At 36.0% G+C, this 20,942-nt stretch overlaps 4 protein-coding genes across 4 annotated transcripts; 1 reads left to right on the top strand and 3 right to left on the bottom strand.

Moving 5' to 3' along the window:
- The first annotated feature begins 545 nt into the window (after window positions 1-545).
- On the top strand, window positions 546-2,249 carry LOC104718679 (homeobox-leucine zipper protein HAT4). Its single transcript, XM_010436468.2, has 4 exons — window positions 546-992; window positions 1,122-1,423; window positions 1,615-1,694; window positions 1,784-2,249. Exons 1-4 carry the CDS (start codon window positions 827-829, stop codon window positions 2,106-2,108), a joined length of 873 nt encoding a protein of 290 aa, XP_010434770.1. The 5' UTR covers window positions 546-826; the 3' UTR covers window positions 2,109-2,249.
- A 1,069-nt stretch (window positions 2,250-3,318) lies between these two features.
- On the bottom strand, window positions 3,319-5,449 carry LOC104718678 (uncharacterized). The gene is made up of 2 exons (XM_010436467.3): window positions 5,268-5,449; window positions 3,319-5,169 (listed from the first exon to the last, which is right to left on the bottom strand). The coding sequence occupies exon 2, from the start codon at window positions 4,870-4,872 to the stop codon at window positions 3,481-3,483; it is 1,392 nt and encodes a 463-aa protein (XP_010434769.2). The 5' UTR covers window positions 4,873-5,169; window positions 5,268-5,449; the 3' UTR covers window positions 3,319-3,480.
- A 1,115-nt stretch (window positions 5,450-6,564) lies between these two features.
- Window positions 6,565-8,661, bottom strand: LOC104718676 (putative enoyl-CoA hydratase 2, mitochondrial). Its single transcript, XM_010436465.3, has 7 exons — window positions 8,238-8,661; window positions 7,905-8,074; window positions 7,739-7,813; window positions 7,421-7,511; window positions 7,280-7,331; window positions 7,079-7,182; window positions 6,565-6,969 (listed from the first exon to the last, which is right to left on the bottom strand). The coding sequence occupies exons 1-7, from the start codon at window positions 8,395-8,397 to the stop codon at window positions 6,716-6,718; spliced, it is 906 nt and encodes a 301-aa protein (XP_010434767.1). The 5' UTR covers window positions 8,398-8,661; the 3' UTR covers window positions 6,565-6,715.
- LOC104718677 (uncharacterized) lies at window positions 8,534-11,098 on the bottom strand. The gene is made up of 8 exons (XM_010436466.3): window positions 10,920-11,098; window positions 10,795-10,834; window positions 10,586-10,689; window positions 10,450-10,480; window positions 10,177-10,361; window positions 10,014-10,074; window positions 9,634-9,875; window positions 8,534-9,412 (listed from the first exon to the last, which is right to left on the bottom strand). Exons 1-8 carry the CDS (start codon window positions 10,941-10,943, stop codon window positions 8,774-8,776), a joined length of 1,326 nt encoding a protein of 441 aa, XP_010434768.1. The 5' UTR covers window positions 10,944-11,098; the 3' UTR covers window positions 8,534-8,773.
- Window positions 11,099-20,942: the final 9,844 nt, after the last annotated feature.

The raw sequence follows: 20,942 nt of genomic DNA, 5'->3' as shown, positions 1-20,942 counted from the left end.
ATTACTAGTATGAAACTTTGACTAAATAAATATATTAGCTGTTCATGGTAATTTATAAGGTATAATTTTGTTTGGGTGTAGATAGTATAGTGGAAAGAAAATGAAATGTCCAATGTTAATACATTTCAAAGAGGATTTGCAAGTTTTGTTTGACTAGTTCATATCTTCTCACGTCCCAACAATCTAGTCACGTTATAAACCAGACCATTTGATTGGAAAAAAAACGAAAAGTAATACTAAATGCAAGGAATTGAAAACAATGTAAACCATATCAAAATAAAATAATGATTGTTAGATTTTGTTCTCGTCATAATTTGTTTGTTAGTTAAGACTTAAGAGGAAGAGAAGTCGACTAAAAGTCATATGAATAATATATCCTACAAAATGAACTATTAATGATAGTTTGAACTTTGAAATCATCTTTGACTGAGAAAATTTGATGTTATACATTAATATCAACATTAATCATTAATGGTGTGACTATAATTATTATTTTATCATACAACTATTTCTTTTAGATTTGATTAGGTTGAGAGAGTTTAAGAGGGGGCAAAGAAGCAAAGTTTCTGAATTATAAAATTATTTCATTGAACCAAAGTATCAATTATTAATTGACTCAGCTAAGTCACACACTCATGATTGGAAAAAAAAATTTAAAAAAATATTTCTCTCTCTCTCTCTACCTCTCTATATTAACTCTTCTCCTTCTTCCTTATTATACTTGCCCATTCATCTTCTCTTCTCTCTCTCTCTCTCTCTCTCTCTCTCAAAAGGAAAAGAAAAAGCAGGAAACTTTATTGCAAAAACAGAGTCTTTCTTATTGTTGATGAAGATGATGTTGGAGAAAGACGACTTGGGTTTAAGCTTAGGCTTGAATTATCAAAAGAAACAGATGAATCTCAAACCAAATCCATCTGTTGTTTCTGTTACTCCTTCTTCTTCTTTTGGATTACCCCGTAGATCCTCCTGGAACGAGAGTTTCACTTCTTCAGGTAATATACTTCATATCTTTCTTGGTTCCTCTGTTATTTTTTTTCCCGAGAAAAAGATAATTCATTTTCCAGGAAAAACTCAACAAAGTCTTACTTTTTTTTGCTTTCTTGCTAATGTTATGCATGCAGTTCCAAACTCAGATTCATCTCAAAAAGAAACAAGAACCTTCATCCGTGGAATCGACGTGAACAGAGCACCCTCGACAGCCGAATACGGACACGAAGACGCCGGTGTATCTTCACCTAACAGCACAGTCTCAAGCTCTACCGGAAAAAGAAGAGAGAGAGAAGAAGACACAGATCCACAAGGCTCAAGAGGAGGAATCAGTGACGATGAAGACGGTGATAACTCCAGGAAAAAACTTAGACTCTCCAAAGATCAATCTGCTATTCTCGAAGAAACCTTCAAAGATCACAGTACTCTCAATCCGGTAAAATAAATTCACATCATTGTATTCAACGAGACTATTATATTACTTGTTGACGAGAAAAAAAAAAACATTTCTACTAGTAGTAGTATTGGTTGTGGTAACTCGTAATAAATGCAGATATTAATTTGTTAATGGCATTTCCGTAAATTTCGACTGAACCAAGGTTGTTTTCAACTTTTTTTGTTTAACAGAAGCAGAAGCAAGCATTGGCTAAGCAACTAGGATTAAGAGCTAGACAAGTGGAAGTTTGGTTTCAGAACAGACGAGCTAGGTAAAGAACGAAAAAAACCACATCTCTGTTTCCCGATTTGCCCCTGATTTATCGATTTGCTAATATGGGTGTTTTGGTAATAATAACAGAACAAAGCTTAAGCAGACTGAGGTTGACTGTGAGTTCTTACGGCGATGCTGCGAGAATCTAACGGAAGAGAACCGTAGGCTACAGAAAGAAGTAACGGAGCTAAGGGCACTGAAGCTCTCTCCTCAGTTCTACATGCACATGAGCCCACCAACCACATTGACCATGTGCCCTTCGTGCGAACACGTGTCGGTCCCTCCACAACCACAACCACCTCAGGCTGCAACGTCAGCGCACCACCGACGGTCGTTGCCGGTCAATGCTTGGGCTCCTGCTGCGAGGATATCTCACGGCTTGACTTTTGACGCTCTTCGTCCTCGGTCCTAAGTCTATTTTTTTACTTGGCAACCGAAGGGTGTTTTGGTCATTTTATTTAAGTTTCAGGGACCAGAATGGATGTAGTTGTTAACATGTATGTATTTTTAGAAAGAAGAAAAAACAGATTTATATTTTTGTTGATTATTAAAACCAACATGTTCATGCTAACGAGTAACAACAACAAATGTCTACAGCCATATTTATTCGATATATTTTCCTATAAACATCAAAATCAAATTATCCAATATTGCGACTTGAAATCATTTTTTTTGTTTTGCTGCAATAATTATTTTGGACAACTATGACAAGAAAATTTATTGCGATAATAATAATTAGAGTCTAGCGACAAAGGAATAAGTACATTTTGATGTAGGAAATGAGAAAAACAAATGGTCCAAACTGTTTCATTTGGCGTATGTTAAAATACTAAATTGTGAACAAAAATAGTTGAACTGTGTACTTGTTTTCAGCCTATTTAATTTTGTTAATAGTTGAATTATTTAAGTTCGACTATATATAGGTTGGGCCAAAATCTACTGGTGAATTGGTACCATTACATCTTGCAACTGAGGATATTACCATATATGGTCGTACATGAGTATGGGTCAAGCGAGAGTTTAGGCCTTATTGAAATGGAGGTTATGCTAATAGGCTACACTTCTTTCTTATCTACCCACTTAGCCCAAATATAAATGTTTTGATACAACAATTGATGATTTTCATGAGCGGAGATTTGTACCCGGGCTGGATGGATATGACGAGGAGATTATCCCGGTAAAGAGCCCGAAAACAATCGGGAGATCCTTGCACCATCAGGTCGATAGGTAGTGGCATCTCAAAGAGACATCAAGGCCTAGAACTAGAACATTCACATCCCAAAGAAAAATGTGTCTTGTACTCTTGTTCATAGAGCTCATTTCGATGGTGTTTCAATCAGACTGCTCTGAGATGCTGAAAATGCTACATGTCAGATTGGCAAGCCTTTTCCCACGAGTTAGATAAATTTTCTTACTTTAGGGATACGTTTAACGTTTTTGGATGTATTTGATTCTTGTTGTGACAATATCCGTATTAACTGGCTTTTTATGTAAGCAACTTGGTATTAGACTGACTCTCTTTGGAGACAAGCCTCATCTCATTCTCATCAGATCATTAATCTATGAAGCTTTTCGCCGCAGAGAATCGAGTCTATCATTAATGATCTGAACAGATTAGGGTATTTTTAATCTGAGTTTGTAATTCACATACATCTCCATTCCAGTTTTTATTTTCCTGGCTGAATAAAAATGTAACAAAAATGTTTGTTCTCCTTAATATTACAACCTTATGATGATAACCAACATAAACTGAAAATGTATTTCTTTCCTATAATTACTACGTTCTACCTCGAAGCAGAGATCTTATTAGCAGATCTCTTGATAGACTCGATTCTCTGTAACCTAATCTGTTCTCTGAACTTTGCAATAAACTCATCTGCCTTCTTGTCTACGTCACTGACATTGTTGCTCTCACAAACTCCTTCTTCCTCTATTATCTTCTTCTCAACCTCTTCGTTGTGGATTTCATTTTCTCTTATTCTCTGCTCTTCATTCTCGAATTCTTCGTCTGCCTTGCTTCCCAAGTAACTTCGTTGATCATTCTTCTCCGTGTCTTGTTCCTTGGATTCCACGACTGGATCAGACCACCACACTTTTTTAGGAGAGTTTCTTCTCATCTTTTGCTCCGACGACTTTCTCCGTTCGCTACTTAATCTGAATTTCGTCGAAGGTGACTTATAATACTCCACCGGAGGTGGTGGTGGCGGAGGCGGCGGAGGATGAAACTCACCGCCTCCAAATTTGGTATTGTGAACTGATTCCCTCCGCTCAACCCTGTAAATTCCCGGTTGAGCCTTTCTCGACGATGAGTTATAAAAAGCCGGTAGCGGCGGTGGAGGCGGAGGCGGAGGTGGCGGAGATGCGAGATTAGGTAAAGGATTCGACTTTCTTGGAGAAGAGAGAGAAGAAAATGGTGTCAGATTCTTGATCAACGGCTGTGATTCAACTGTAGTCAGATTCTTAATGGACGGTAGAGATCCAATCTCCTTTGACGATGATGATGATGATGATCTTGACCTCCATGGAATCGGAGAAGGAAGCACATCACCGTTATCATCACCGAGAGTCTTCAAAATCTTTCTTTTGGATCTCACTTTATCCCATCGACCGGAGTTTTCGCCGGAGGAATCAGGAACACGAGAATAGTTCAAGCTCCGAACAGGTAAAAGCAGAGGTTTCTCTCTGATCTCTGAACTTACTCGATCGACGAAACGAGACTCAACCTCGGGGATTTTCATGTGGTACTTGTTCTTCCATGTCTGAAACTTACGGTGGTCGCCGGAGGAATCATCGGACGGTTCAGATTCACTCTCGTGACCAACGTTAAAAACAGAGGATACTTCAAGAATCTTAGGGGCATAGGAGTGCGAATTGTTGTTATTATGATGATCAGCTTTGTTGTGATCACTATTGCTTGATCCTCCTCCTCCGTCATAGTTACGGCGGCTGAAGAGGCCGTAGGAGACGGCGATGCCGACGAAAATAAGGTGGAGAAGCTCGAGGAGTCTTGTTTGGTTAGCGAGCTCGGGCGTCTGAGAGAGGAAGACAGGTACGACGGCGCAGAGAACGGTGAGGAGGAGAGCTTTGAAGATGAACCGAGAGTAGAATTTTGTAGGGTTTTGTTCTTCTTTATTACCCAATTGGGTTGGTTTCTTCGAGCTTCTTGCTTCCACCATTGAAGAGAAAAAAGTGACTGTTGTAGAGAGAAGTTTGTAAAGGTTCTTTATTTTGGTGATGAAAGAAGAGAGAGAGAGATGAGTTAGTGGAAATGCTAAGACTTAGAGGTTAAGTTCTGTTTTTTTTTTCCGACTATAAAAAATGTAAGAAGAAGAAAAAAGAGATTGAATATGACTGTTGCATATAAGTTGTCAACCCTTACATAATCATAGGCCAAATTAAAATTAGCCCACTCAATTACCTATACAACCCATTCATGGTTGCCGACTTTAAAGAAAAAACGGAAAGTTTCCAACCTACGAGAAGAACGGAAATCAGCTAGGAAAAGAGAAAATCAAAGGATAGAGCATAGGAAAATTTACAAAAAAGAGGAGAGGGATATATCAAAATTAACCTAGTGAATACGTGTATAAATATGGAGACTCTTCATTGGAGAAAGGGATACAAAAAAAAATTCATGCCCTAGATCTAGATTCTAAGAGATTGATGATAGCTATGAGCCCTCCCCTTTTGATTTCTTATGTTCTTTTTTTTTTCAGTTAAAATCCTCATCTTAGCAAAAATCTCCAAATCCCTAGATCAATTTTCACTATCTAATAGTACTAGTTTAACAATTGACGTCGTATGTGGAGAATCAAAATATTTATCATCTTTTACTAGTTTAATAACTTTCGAAATTAGATGTTTGTTTTGATTCCCCACAGACACACCAAATTGTTCAACTCATACTTCAGTTACAATCCGCTCCAACCGATAATCTTGTTTTGGTTGTATAATACGATTAAGAGAGCAAAATCTAAAAGTTGTTAAATGAAAAAGGTGGTAGAATAAATAGAGCAATTAATTGATAATACGTTTAGTGAATATGACAGAGAGTAGGTCGCGTAGGCATATGACCCTCGGAGGAATCTTGATTCTCTTCTTTTGGTTTATTTACGCTAAGCTTTTTTTTCTTTTTAACACAGCAGCACTTTGTCTGAAAACCCTAATTAAACACTAACTAAATACAAAATCCTTCTAACACAATTACCACCGGACTTGGGAAGATAAAAAATAAGGGACGATTCTTTTTCTTTTAAGACCAAAACTTTGTCGATAAGGTATCTATACTTTCTGAATATAATAAACTTTGAAAATCGAAGAAAAAAAGGAATAGAACAAACGAATTTATCTTATTGTTATGTTGTTGAATTGTAAGGGTTTAAGATTTAGAATCTCTCAACACGTTTTAAAATTGTTATATGAATCCGACACTACTCGATAAATATTTTTTTCATAGATGAATGGAAACATAGGTTTAGTTAATATGGTATTATGATTAGTCAAAGAATTACTAAAAAAGAAAAAAAATAAATTTAACAGGTCAAACTGAAAAAAGTGTCTAATCACGACCACATCATTTTGACACCACATTGGTGGGGCGGTCGATCACTTGGTCGGCTACTTTTATCGACTCTTAATTAGTTTTTGTTTTGTTTTGTTGGGTTTACTTTTTCTTTGACAGTCATTTTTTATGTTTTTTTTCACACAGCAAACTTCAAGAAGATGCATTTGTGAACTCAACAATTAGCTTAAAACATACGCATAAAGAATAACCACTAGTTTTAAGTTTTGACCAACTTTAGTTTTCTAGCTTGTGTGCTCTTTCCTCCTTTTTGGTTTTTCCTATCCTTATGCACAAACACAAGCAGTGATATTTAAGTGTTTCCTTGCTTACTGTGACATAAACATAATTATAATCCTAAACCATTCGGGTTATAAACATCCAATTAAATGGTTATTGAAACTAAAGTTGATTGGACTCTAATGATGATTCATTGATTGACTTGCAAGGTACGGTTTTCACTTGCCAGTGTAAAGAGGCTTGCGCTTCTCGGCAAAAGCAGCTAATCCTTCAAGACGATCTTGAGTATAAAGAAGCTGCTGATAACACATCTCTTCTACCCCCAAACCCGAACCTATATTCGTCTCTATTCCTTCATTAATCGCTTTCTTCGCCATCTTTATAGCCAATGGACCTTTTTCATTTATCTGCTGTGCCATTTCAATTGCTTTCTCATGAGCCTCACCTGCCGTAACACAAAGGTTCACAAGCCCTGCACCACCAAAGAAAAAAGGAGTATATGAATCAATCCTTATTTGGGGTATATTGCCAAAAGAAGTTTACAAGTCGTTATAAGAAATGCAACTTGAATAGTCAAGGACCTTTAGTTGCAGCTTCTCTTGCATCAATCTTTCGACCTGTGAATATAAGTTCCTTTGATACCGATCTCCCAACCAGCCTCGAGAGCCTCTGTGTCCCACCAGCTCTACATAGAAGCAAACAGAAAAAAACTTATCAGAGGAATGATAAAAAGGGTAATAAGAGAAATCATTTGTCAAAGAGTGATGAAGCTTATAATATACCCAGGGATTATAGCAAGTCCTGTTTCAGGCAAGCCAAAAACTGCATTTTCGCCTGAAATTTTTTCAATTTGTGAGTATTAACCATATGTACTTATATTAGCCGGTTGATTATAATAAGAGTATGACCAGATATGTAAATACCACAGATTCGAAGATCACAAGCTAGAGCCATTTCGAGTCCACCTCCCAGTGCCACACCTTCTATTGCAGCAATAGTTGGGATACTCAGTACCTAGAAACATAAGTCTTTAAAGTCAGTCACTAAACACAAGTCTTCATATAAGAGTAGAACTACTATAAATTCCTTTTCACTATAAGTTGAAGACTCTATTCAATTCTGAATCTTGATAAAGCTGAGATAATTCTACAAATGTGGTATACATTAATTCCCAACAATCTTTCCATTAATGACAGTAGTAGCTAATCTATGAGCACCAACAAGGATAAATGAGAGCATACCTCTATGAACGAGAACACGTAGCGCAACGAGTTGACATATGTGTGAACCTCAGATGGACTCATAGTTCTACGTTCCTGACATCCAAACAAACCAAAAATTTTAAAACATGGCTAAACAAATCGGTTATGAACATTCCGGGAGAAGTGGTAGTAATGACAAAACTACCTTCAGATCTGCACCAGCACAGAAAACTCCAGGAACCAGACTTTTGATCATGACAACCCTAGCTGAACTATCTTGATGTATGGACTCAAATGTGTTCAGGAGACTTTTCAGCATCTCGTTATTAATGGCATTTTTGGCAACAGGCCTATCTAGATTGACTTCGATTATACCTATAAATCATAAACACAAAGAAATACTTTTTGTCAATCATTCCTTTAGCATCGATTTTGTCCAGACACTCTCAAGAAACCATTTCAGTAATCATCTACAGAAATGAAAACTCAAAGAAACAAACCAATTCGACAAAGGTTGACAAGGAAAGGGTGAAATTACCGGAATCGGAACCAGAGAGACGATTAAGCTTGACAAATTCAGTCGAAGCGGTTTGGATTATAAGACTCCGGCAGGTCTGAAGCATGTAGTTACGGCTAAGGTATGATTTTCCGGCTAATTGGAGCAAACTTTCTCGGCGGAGGTACTTGACGAAGCTCATCTTCACCGACTCGGAACCGTGACCACACCCAAAGTTTTGATTTTTTTTTTGATTAAACAGATTTGCTCTGTCCGAAAAAACGCTTCTTGATCATGCAAGTTCTAGAAATCAAGAGAGAAACAATAAAGTAAACTAATTTAGGGGGAAAGCATCCTTATTGAGTACTAATTTGCTTCTTATCATCATCATTCAACACCCAGTCTCTGAAAGAACTGTACCGGACATGACCGGTACAAAATCTACTCTGGTTATTGCGTCTGGTTCGGGTTACTTTTGGTTAGGCTCAGCTTATTAACATGGAGGAGGATTACAAAAGAGAAAGGAAAAGAATGCAATACAACATTGTTGGTGAAATGGTGAAGACTACTCAAACGACTCAGACGTTATGTATCCATGCGTCAAGTCGAAGCTGCTTCAATGGTGGAACTATGTTCCTTTTGTTCTTCTGTGGGCAACGCCATTTTCCTGCGATCTCATCTGCTCCGGAGGGCTGGTGATTTGAGATTTCTCCCAAAACTCTTCTCTTCCTCTTTCTTTCCTCTTTGTCTTTCTCCTCCGCAGCCATATTCTTCAACTCTTTACTTCTAGAACATTCCAGCTGAACTCCTGTATTTGGTTTCGCCACGGAACATTGGTCTCTTGCTTCTTTGAATCTTGCCTTTTTCGTTGTCACAAATCCAGAGTTAGTGCTTTGTCCACGATGAACATTTTCCTTGTCATCTGATTCTTGCTCTATTGGAGACTTTTGTCTGCTGGAGTTCATGGAAATGGTTTCTTGGATATGATTAGGTCTCAGCTCATGTAAAGAATCTTCGTTCTTCGGGGGTGATTTACGTTTTTGGTTGTACCGGGAAACTTCGGGGTTAATCTTTGCTTCTTCTTTTGGTTCACAGCATAACGGTTCCTGCTCGAAGCTTGATTTTGGTTTCACTTCTTTCTCTGAGGCATTGAACAATCTAACTGAGAACTGCTTTTCCATTTCTTGGTCTGAATAAGCATTGTCTGATGAGACCTCCTAACATGTAGAATCGAGAAAGAGTCAGTGAGAACTAACAGGATCGAGAGTCAACACAAAACTGTGCAATTAATATAGTAAATGACCACTGGATTTCATCTAATTTTAAAACTATCCACACAAGTTTCTTTCTTTAGACTACAGATGATGTGGCAAGCTTGCATAGTATAATGAGCAGCAATGATTTCTCAATGTTTAGATGGTTCAAGAACATTACTTACCGTCTCTGTTGCAATGTTATCCTTGTAGTAATCATTTGAATTTAACCTGCCAAGACCAACAGTCGTTTGCTTGCTCTTAATTTTTCGAAAAATACCAGAACCATTTCCGTCCTCTGTGTCACTCTCGTCAACGATTAACTCATCTTTCTCAAAACAAGAAAATCCAAGTTCATCATGAGTGTCTGAAAGCTGAGGAGATCGATACTCATAGCTTGGAAACCAGTTTCTGACATCAGGAGGCTCTAATACAACAAAGACATAAAACATGTAAGATTCAACTCTACAGTTCTAAACTGTATAAACCTGAGTCAGTTCAATAATAACACATTTCAAGAGAGCAAACATCAGTAACATATACAAAAAAAACTGGCTGTACTCACCCGAAATAAAAGACAGGGACTGAGAGAGATCTGTATCCTGTAAGGAGACCAAGTCATCAGCCTGATAGAAAAAACAGCAGATAATGAGAAACAATAAGCATACCAGCGAAGAAGACATAGACTCATATGAAAATCCACTGATGTAGTTCAATTGCAATAATACCTTTATAGAAGAGACAAGTTCTTGCTCAAATAAACTAGGACAACCATGGTTTCTTTCAATATCTGTTTCGGTCTCCTTTATACATACACTTTCTCCAGGAACAGACAATTCAAAACCATCACTTGTATCCAGCAATGGCGATTCATAGACATAGCTCGGAAACCAGTTTCTGACATCAGGAGGTTCTGAGAAGCAAATAGATTCAAAGTTACAAAACAAAAATCCATCAATAGCCACATGATCAATAAACTTAAACCAAAATAGAAAGATTGCCAGAAGGAAGTGATTCAGAGTGATCTGAAACCTGCCAAAAAAAAAAAAAAAAAGAACAAGAAATTTATTAAAGGGTTTTTAACAAAAAAAAAAAAAAAAAAAAAAAAAACCTAAAAAGGTGAGATATTATGATCACCTGTTTCACCACATCGACTTCGTTTTCAATGTCGTTGATTGAAGAACAAGACGGTACCGATTCATAAACATAACTGGGAAACCAATTCCTAATATCTGGTGGTTCTGTACGAAATTATTACCCAAAAAATTGAAAAAAAAATTGTCAGAAAACCTAGAATTTGCAATAAGAGAGATATTATTAAACCCAGTAAATGAACTACTACTCACCGGAAATGGGAGATATTGAATCGGAGAATCCAGGTTCCTCCTACAAAAATATTAACACGGAGATTTCAGCAACAAATTTCATAAAAATGGGAACAAAGGAGATTATACAGAAATAAACTTCTCACCACTACTGAGCTAAAGTTCTCCATTACAGCTCTCCGCTTCGTCTCTCTCTTTCTCAATTTTTTTCTTTTTTTTTTCTTTTTTTTTTTCGTTTTGAGTCTGCAAATCTGAGACTGAGTGAGAGGTTTGTTTTCGGCGTTTTCATTTTTTTTTTTTTTTTTTTTTTATGGTTTCGCGCGCTAATTTTCTTTTAAGATTATTTGGGAGCGGAAAAACATAATTTAGTATTGGACCTTATTACATTATGAGTGGGCCTATAGTTTAATACGGAGATTAATTTAAAGGCTTTTTGGGCTATTCAATTAAGAATTGGATGAATTTAATTAGGGGGAAAATGAGATTTATTTCTTCGTATTATTATTAACTTTTTTTCTTTCTTTCTTCCAGTTTTATATATTTTAGAGATTTTTCCTTTTAATTTATTCGTTTTATAAAAAGACTTTTTTTTTTCTTTCAATTTTTATACTTTTATACAACGAATATATTAGAGGATTTTTTTTGCATTTTATATCTTTCTGGAGATTCTGTGTGGAGAGCTTTTACTCCCACATCCATTTCATCTTGTAATGTTCCCCGTTTATACGGATATTCGATTCACTTTCTCATGCATGTGTAGTAGTTTCTTTGTTGTTTTGGCTAGAAAAAAAAACAAAACATTATCTAATTATCAGAAAAAGAAAAATATATTTATTTTTCACTCCAAAACAATAACAAATCAGAGATTTTTCAAGTACTTATTTTTGCATTTATGATTATTTTCGGAGTTAATTATGAGATAATCATTTATTTCGAAGAGTATTGTTTAATTAGGACTTTTTGTCTATGATTACAGATATAGGTATTTATTTTAATGTTGAGAAGACAATTTTGTCCTTAATTCTTTTTCTCAATTTAGCGGACTTGTGTAGTGAAGATGAGATCCGGTGGAGAGTGGTGGCGATGATGAAATCCGGCGACCGAGGTGGTGGTTACGATGATGAGATTTGGTGAAAGGAGATGGTGGTGAAAACGGTGAGATTCGTTAAACGAAATAATGGTGGTGATGATGAAATCCGGTGAAAGTGATGGTGGTAAAGATGATGAGATCCGGTGAACGAGAGAGGGGTGGCGAAGATGAGATCCGGTGGTCGGGTGGTGGTGGTGGAGAAGTTTTCGTTTTGGTCAGAGAAGGAAATATTAGAAATTTTAATTTGATAATTGTTTGTGATTGGATCCCTTGGGTTCACAAGATACTACCCCCTTAGGGTTTAGATTCCTTCATCCAAATTGAGATATATCGGATCTATTGAAGCCATAGTATTCAGGGGAGAAGAAGCGAGGGTTTTCATCGGCCAAAGGGGAAGGAAGAAGAAGACACAGAAGAGAGGGCTAAAATTGTATTTTTGGTTTGCCCAAAAATACCTAAAACCGATAGCATGGAAAAAAATGCCCAATTTGAAAGTTTTAGAAGAATAAAGGCCCATTTAGACAATAACCCCTTATTTTTGTCAAAATGTGTGACACGCTAGTAGGGCGTTGTTGGATGATGGTATTACATTTGGTAATGGTGGACGCGTCAAGAATTTCATAATCCCATTGTTTAATCATGAATAATCTCCAGCACCTGTAATTATTTTATTTTTTTTTCCAAAAAACAAAACAAAATTTAATACAGTGTACAATGTTGTAACATCCCGAACCCAAATTTAGGGTGGGTGTCGATCGACACCAAGAAGGGCATCGGTCGACACCACAAAATTAGGGTCGTTCGGTTTGTTTTGAAATTGCTCGGTTTAATTTGGTTTGAGTTTGGAGAGAAAATCCTAAGTCATTTAAAGGCCCGACAGCCTCTTTTCTTGGGATGGGGGAGTTGTCCTCGCTTCTGGAGAGAAGGAGAAACAAGAGTTTGATGCTGAGAGCAAAGAGAGCCTTAAGGAGGGTTAAGAGAAGGAGAAGGGAGATCCATCTTCTATTTGTGTGTGGAGAAGAATGTGATTATTTGGTGGTGGATTGAGAGAGAGAAGGAGACTCTCTCCTAGCTATTATCCAGGTAAGTCATGTTGCTTGGTGTTTATTTGATTAGGGAATCAATGGTTGTGAAGGTTTAGGGGTTTGTCGCGAAAGAGAGCTTGAACAGAGCGATTTCTGGCTTGGTGTCGCTCGACACCATTGTGGTGTTGGTCGACACCAACACCTGTGGATGAACAGCGCGAACTGGTACGAGAGGGCTACTTCGGGGCAATATTTGGGGGATGAAACAGAGTCCGATTTGGCTGAATTTTGGTTGGTAGCTTCGTGGTGCTATAAGCTTCATATCCAACGATAGGTTTGTGAAATGCACGGTTGGTTTGTGTTTTAATCAAGTGTTTGTATTGTGGTCTGGTATAGATGGTTTTGTGGTAAAGTTGGGGTGTCGAGCGACACCAAGGTGGTGTCGGTCGACACCAGCTTGTTGTTGTGTTGGGTCCTCCCAGTTAGGTTTGGATGAGGAGAGATTGACAGAAGTGATTCCGTGAGCGTCGGTGTGTGTTGGTTGGCAAGTGGTGTGATGGGTGACGTTCGACACCAGATGGAGGTGCCGTTCTACACTAGAGGAGTTGTTAGTGAGTCGGAATAATTGTGGGGAAGTGTTGTCCGTGGCTGGACGAAATAAATTATTCCAGCCCACCTCTCTTGTTACTCGGTCGCTAGGGGTGGTTGGTTGTGCGACTCAGTAACTAGATGAGGTGGTGTTTGGTATATTTGTGGAAGTTTTTGTAAGAAGCGATTTCTACGCCGGTTGTCTCGTCAGAATTACGGGGTTCCGGTGAGATCGTTTCACGTGAATCCTATTTGAGGATTGGGAATCCGGGTGCGGTTATTTCGAATGTTTTGGAGAGATAGTACTTACATGTCAAATTTTAAGTTATCGTGCAACTCTTTCTTGTATAATTTTGAAAATTCTTCACATGCCCAAGGAATATGAGCATCTGCGAGAACCCTGCAACATAATTCATAATTTTGATTAAGTAAAATCATTAATTTATACTAAATGGTTTTTGAGTTCTTAAGAGAAACCATTCATTTAACAAAATTTGTTACCTATTTTTTTTGCAAAAGAGTTTTAAACGTGTATGAATTTCTCCATAATTTCATTATCGTCCATAGAAGCATCAATCATCTACAGTTTTTACAAATTTTAAAAGTCATTAGCAAGTACATCTTCATATATCATTTTTTTGTTGTTGGTTGTTTTATAAATCATGGAATAAAACAGATCTGGAGCCTCAGCCTCAGCCTCAACCTCATTGTCGGCTTCATTTTTGCTATCTCTGACGTCAGAGATTACTTCGTCAAGTGTCAATGACTTTTTAACAAACACATGCAGTTTCTGGTTAGTGGCAATAAAACGGAGACAACTAGAGTATATATCGTGAATTGGGACCAAGTATACTCTGATGAGATATATCATAAGATTCATAACTTTGAAGTCAAAGAATAATATGTAAAAGAAGTAGGGGAAGGAACTTGAATCACCTGACCACTTTGGGAGTGATGGAAATGGTATCTTAGAAGAGGTAAGTGGCTGGAAAAAACATTTTTATCGGGTAAATAAACAAACAAACAAATGGTAAAATAAGACAGCATGTCATGATTAGAACAAACCAAGGACCTTGGGTGGACGTGGACCTAAGGCGAGATTCAGAAACGGAACTCTAAACTTATTAGCTTTTGAATAATTGTTCAAAGAATGAAATATACAAAAGTCAAAAACTAAATAGACAATTTTAGATTGTATTACCTATAAAAGATTTTTTTGTTCAAATACATTGAAATCATCTAGAGAATTTGTTAGAAATATTATTTTGAGATACCTTTTTCAAAATTACTCATTTTTTAAATATTTTCATTTTTAGCTTCTTTTACACAATTACAATATGTTAACCTAATTTTAAGTTTTTTTTTAAAGATTTAGATTCTATATTTTACATTTAGAGTACAGTTTTAAGGGATTAGAGTTTAGTATTTGGGGTTTAGGGTTTAGAACTTAGTTATTTTGTATATTAAAAAGGAGTATTTTTGAAAATGAACAACATGAAGGAGTATTTTTTTGAAAAGTTACATAAAAGGGATATTTTTTGAAAATGATCATTGAATTTAACTGTAAAGTTTTTTAAAAAAATAAAAATAGAAATAAAATGATTTAAGTAATTGAAGATCAATTAAGATAAAAATATTTTTTTAAAAGAAGAAAAATATTGAATATTTTTTCTTAAAGATTTCTTCTTTTTTAAAAATTCAATAAGAAATAAAGTCAAAACAAAGGAACAACAACATAATAATTAGAAGAAGATTGTTAAAACAAAGTTTAGAAAATCATTCGTGGAGTAAAAAAACAATAGAGACCCAATATATACAAAGTTTTGACCAAATCGAGACATATAAAATTGAGGCTCTAAATCACACTATAATTCCACATCTATCAACAAACCTTGTAGCCTTTGATAGGTTAGGAGGACCTCAACTTCAGTGGTTACTTATGGAGATCCTTATAAAAACAAAGGATGTACGTTGAATCTACAAGATAAATGTTATGATTATACTAATTAACTATTATATCTTTGAATGACAAACCAAGATCTAAGAGGGAAATTAAAACTGAATATAATATCATATGATGGAAGTTAAAAAGATAACGAAACTAATGAAACAAACTCATGCTAAGGTAATGTGGTAGCTATATTCGCTAACGTAAACATGAAATGTTTTGATAGATGTGCGAAACTATATATGTTGAAAAAAAAATGTATGTTGAGACCTGATTGGTAAGAGTAGATGCACCGAGAGAACAAAGAGATAATCGTCAGCTAGATTAATATGAAAACTCTTTCTCCACTCTTTTTTTTTCTCGCTAACTTTTGTTATGTACTCAAAACATAGCTTCACAAATTTCTTTGTATTATTTACACGCAAAAGTAGATAATATTAATTTGATACAGTAAAACCTCTATAAATTAATAAGGTCAGGACCATGAAATTTTATTAATTTATAGAGGTTTTAATTTCTCGATAAATTAATAATTATTAATTTATCGATAAATTAATAAAATATTAATTTATGAAGAGATTTTCTAATTTTCATAATTTTAAAAATTTCCTATTACAAAATAAGATATTTTTCTTATCATTCACATTTTTAAAGAATTTTTTAATTTATAATCTTGACTATCGTAATAGGATGAATGTCAATTGTTTACTATATTATCTAGGTAAAAATGATAAATGTTAGAAGTTTAGAGTTTAGAATACTATGCTACTATTATCCTTCATGATAATGATGAAGTCGAAGAAGATATTACGATACCATTAGAACCAGTTACTAAAGAAGCAATTATCGCATCTAGGACTCTCCACAATTTTTGAATGCGATTTAAGAAGATAACAATGAAAAAGATTAGAGATGAGCTCCAACAAGAATGCAAATTCAAAAATATGAAAACAACAATAGAGTTATATCTCACTAGATTTTCTTGGATAAATATGTATATATATATATATATTTTAGTTTATTTGATTATTAATTTATGATATTGATGTGATAATATTTTTACATAGGAATTCTAAATAAATTATTATCTTATTATTTTATCGAAATGTGTCATTTTTTACACCGGCCCAACTCGGGACCGAAAGAATTTATTAATTTATAGCGAGTATTAATTTAAAAAGTATTAATTTATAGAAATTCTACTGTATAAGGTAGTCAATATTCAAAACGAAAAAGAAATCTGTATAAGTTAACAATGTTTTGTTTATATGACTACTATTTATTTATTTTGGTAAAGATATAAGTTAGATTCGTCAAATGATGAGTCATATGTGTTAGATATAGATGGACCAAACATCTAAAGAAGTCACCATGGTGAATGTTGTGAAGGAGAGGCCTGTATCTAAACCCCCGCAAGTTGAACGGCTGATAGGTTGGACGAGGCCGCAAACGGGATGGAAGAAGATGAATACCGATGGTGCCTCTCATGGCAATCCAGGGTTGGCTATGGCTGGAGGAGTCTTTACCGGTGGTCCTCTTTAGTGTTACGAGATTCAGATGGTCGATGGTGCGGGGGGGTTGCTTTGAACATAGGTCGATGTTCAGCGCCACTTGCAGAGCTCTGGTGATAGGAGCCTCCCAAGGAGTCGACACTCTAAGGTGGAGAAAAGGGTAAACTTTGCATCCAAGAGATTGTGAAGTCTAAAAGATCAAAGGATGTGGAGCGAATGGTCGCACAAAAGCTGCGGAAGACTCCTAATTTACCGGTGGATCGATTCTTTGGATATTACACACCAAAGAGGATCGACAACTTGCTGGATATGACACACCAACAAGGAATGGATAGAGAGATGGATTGAGAGACGCCACAAAGATCTGTGAAAGGATCTATGATAAGTCTGAACCAACCATGAACATAGATATGACACACCATGAACATGGAGTTCCAAAAATTACAAGATATCACATCTTGAAAGAGAAACTTCTCTAATTTTTTTACTCAACAACAAAAATTATTTTTATTCATGAATTAAGCATCATTATATAGAGAAAATACAACAATTTCGTCGATAGCATGCATCACAACTTGGGAATTGAAATTCAAACTCTAAAATGCATGTAGGAGAGAGAAAAACACATAAATAAATGCTGTTTTGAAGATGGACGAAAATCTCTCTTTTCTTATTGCTTTTGGGCTGAATCCACTTTGTTGGGCTTCTCTGATGGACCAAGATTCTGGAACAATTTGGTTTGTAGCTTAATTCAATCTGGTCTGGTCAGAATCCTCCTTTGAATGGGCGTATGTCTGAATACGCGTAAGCTGGATATCACCTGTTTTGTAAATTGCGTAACTCCTTCATCTGAACTATGTTTGATCTGATTCTTGTTCGAGGAGTTTCGTAATTGATCTGAGCACATTCTTCAGCTGGTTTCACGCACAAATTCCTGGTGGTTTAGCAGATACACATCAAACAATGACCACATGTCCTGATACTTCCCATTATCATATCATACTCTCTTTCTTGAAAAAGGATTTGCCCTCAAATCCGGATACTATTCTTTTTTTTTTTTGTTCCATTTCTTTTTTTTTGTTTTTTTTTTGACAAAATAAAGATATAAAGGTAAAACAGAAATAGAAGATGAAGAGATGAGAAATGAATGAAAAAGATGGAGAGATGAGAAGATGATAGAATAATAGACCAAGCTTATAGTGTTGCTCTGATACCACTTGATAGGAGCCTGCTAAGGAGTCTACACTCTAAGGTGGAGAAAAGAATAAACTTTGCATCCAAGAGACTGTGAAGTCTAAAAGATCAAAGGATGTGGAGCGAATGGTCGCACAAGAGCTGCGGAAGACTCCTGATTTAACGGTGGATCGATTCTTTGGATATTACACACCAAAGGGGATCGACAACTTGCTGGATATGACACACCAACAAGGAATGGATAGAGAGATAGATCGAGAGACGCTACAAAGATCTGTGAAAGGATCTATGATAAGTCTGAACCAACCATGAACATAGATATGACACACCATGAACATGGAGTTCCAAAAATTACAAGATATCACATCTTGAAAGAGAAACTTCTCTAATTTTTTTACTCAACAACAAAACTTATTTTTATTCATGAATTAAGCATCATTATATAGAGAAAATACAACAATTTCGTCCATAGCATGCATCACAACTTGGGAATCGAAATTCAAACTCTAAAATGCATGTAAGAGAGAGAAAAACACATAAATAAATGCTGTTTTGAGGATGGACGAAAATCTCTATTTTCTTATTACTTTTGGGCTGAATCCACTTTGTTGGGCTTCTCTGATGGACCAAGATTCTGGAACAATTTGGTTTGTAGCTTAATTCAATCTGGTCTGGTCAGAATCCTCCTTTGAATGGGCGTATGTCTGAATTCGCGTAAGCTGGATATCACCTATTTTGTAAATTGCGTAACTCCTTCATCTGAACTCTGTTTGATCTGATTCTTAATCGAAGAGTTTCGTAATTGATCTGAGCACATTCTTCAGCTGGGTTCATGCACAAATTCCTCGTGGTTGAGCAGATACGCATCAAATAATGAACACATGTCCTGATACTTCCCATTATCATATCATACTCTCTTTTTTGAAAAAGGATTTGCCCTCAAATCCAGATACTATTCTTTTTTTTTTTGTTCCATTTCATTTTTTTTTGACAAAATAAAGATATAAAAGTAAAACAGAAATAGAAGATGAAGAGATGAGAAATGAATGAAAGAAGATGGAGAGATGAGAAGATGATAGAATAATAGACCAAGCTTAGAGTGTTGCTCTGATACCACTTGATAGGAGCCTGCCAAGGAGTCGACACTCTAAGGTGGAGAAAAGGATAAACTTTGCTTCCAAGAGACTGTGAAGTCTAAAAGATCAAAGGATGTGGAGCGAATGGTCGCACAAGAGCTGCGGAAGACTCCTGATTTAACGGTGGATCGATTCTTTGGATATTACACACCAAAGGGGATCGACAACTTGCTGGATATGACACACCAACAAGGAATGGATATAGAGATAGATCGAGAGACGCCACAAAGATCTGTGAAAGGATCTATGATAAGTCTGAACCAACCATGAACATAGATATGACACACCACGAACATGGAGTTCCAAAAATTACAAGATATCACATCTTGAAAGAGAAACTTCTCTATTTTTTTTACTCAACAACAAAACTTATTTTTATTCATGAATTAAGCATCATTATATAGAGAAAATACAACAATTTCGTCCATGGCATGCATCACAACTTGGGAATTGAAATTCAAACTCTAAAATACATGTAAGAGAGAGAAAAACACATAAATAAATGCTGTTTTGAGGATGGACGAAAATTTCTCTTTTCTTATTACTTTTGGGCTGAATCCACTTTGTTGGGCTTCTCTGATGGACCAAGATTCTGGAACAATTTGGTTTGTAGCTTAATTCAATCTGGTCTGGTCAGAATCCTCCTTTGAATGGGCGTATGTCTGAATTCGCGTAACCTGGATATCACCTGTTTTGTAAATTGCGTAACTCCTTCATCTGAACTCTGTTTGATCTGATTCTTGTTCGAAGAGTTTCGTAATTGATCTGAGCACATTCTTCAGCTGGGTTCATGCACAAATTCCTCGTGGTTGAGCAGATACGCATCAAATAATGAACACATGTCCTGATACTTCCCATTATCATATCATACTCTCTTTCTTGAAAAAGGATTTGCCCTCAAATCCGGATACTATTTTTTTTTTTGTGTTCCATTTCTTTTTTTTTGACAAAATAAAGATATAAAAGTAAAACAGAAATAGAAGATGAAGAGATGAGAAATGAATGAAAGAAGATGGAGAGATGAGAAGATGATAGAATAATAGACCAAACTTAGAGTGTTGCTCTGATACCACTTGATAGGAGCCTGCCAAGGAGTCGACACTCTAAGGTGGAGAAAAGGATAAACTTTGCATCCAAGAGACTGTGAAGTCTAAAAGATCAAAGGATGTGGAGCGAATGGTCGCACAAGAGCTGCGGAAGACTCCTGATTTAACGGTGGATCGATTCTTTGGATATTACACACCAAAGGGGATCGACAACTTGCTGGATATGACACACCAACAAAGTATGGATAGAGAGATGGATCGAGAGACGCCACAAAGATCTGTGAAAGGATCTATGATAAGTCTGAACCAACCATGAACATAGATATGACACACCATGAACATGGAGTTCCAAAAATTACAAGATATCACATCTTGAAAGAGAAACTTCTCTAATTTTTTTACTCAACAACAAAACTTATTTTTATTCATGAATTAAGTATCATTATATAGAGGAGATACAACAATTTCGTCCATAGCATGCAGCACAACTTGTGAATTGAAATTCAAACTCTAAAGTGCATGTAAGAGAGAGAAAAACACATAAATAAATGTTGTTTTGAGGATGGGCGAAAATCTCTCTTTTCTTCTTGCTTTTGGGCTGAATCCACTTTTTTGGGCTTCTCTGATGGAC

This window comes from Camelina sativa, chromosome 10 (genome assembly GCF_030686135.1).
Source record: "Camelina sativa cultivar CO46 ecotype springtype chromosome 10, ASM3068613v1".
Classification (NCBI taxonomy): Eukaryota; Viridiplantae; Streptophyta; class Magnoliopsida; order Brassicales; family Brassicaceae; genus Camelina; species Camelina sativa.
Note: the sequence above shows the minus strand (reverse complement) of the source record. Positions and strands in the feature narration are given on the sequence as shown.

Bases quoted from the DNA above. Each gene is read 5' to 3' on its own strand.
- LOC104718679 (XM_010436468.2), top strand. From the start codon at position 827: ATGAAGATGATGTTGGAGAAAGACGACTTGGGTTTAAGCTTAGGCTTG. The intron at 1,424-1,614 runs GTAAAATAAATT...TTTGTTTAACAG, and splicing joins ATCACAGTACTCTCAATCCG to AAGCAGAAGCAAGCATTGGC. The intron at 1,695-1,783 runs GTAAAGAACGAA...TAATAATAACAG, and splicing joins TTTCAGAACAGACGAGCTAG to AACAAAGCTTAAGCAGACTG.
- LOC104718678 (XM_010436467.3), bottom strand. From the start codon at position 4,872: ATGGTGGAAGCAAGAAGCTCGAAGAAACCAACCCAATTGGGTAATAAA.
- LOC104718676 (XM_010436465.3), bottom strand. From the start codon at position 8,397: ATGAGCTTCGTCAAGTACCTCCGCCGAGAAAGTTTGCTCCAATTAGCC. The intron at 7,814-7,904 runs GTAGTTTTGTCA...TTTGGATGTCAG, and splicing joins GTGCTGGTGCAGATCTGAAG to GAACGTAGAACTATGAGTCC. The intron at 6,970-7,078 runs GTCCTTGACTAT...TTGGTGGTGCAG, and splicing joins AAGAGAAGCTGCAACTAAAG to GGCTTGTGAACCTTTGTGTT.
- LOC104718677 (XM_010436466.3), bottom strand. From the start codon at position 10,943: ATGGAGAACTTTAGCTCAGTAGTG. The intron at 10,835-10,919 runs GTGAGAAGTTTA...ATATTTTTGTAG, and splicing joins AGAACTTTAGCTCAGTAGTG to GAGGAACCTGGATTCTCCGA. The intron at 10,481-10,585 runs GTGATCATAATA...TTTTTTTGGCAG, and splicing joins AAGTCGATGTGGTGAAACAG to GTTTCAGATCACTCTGAATC.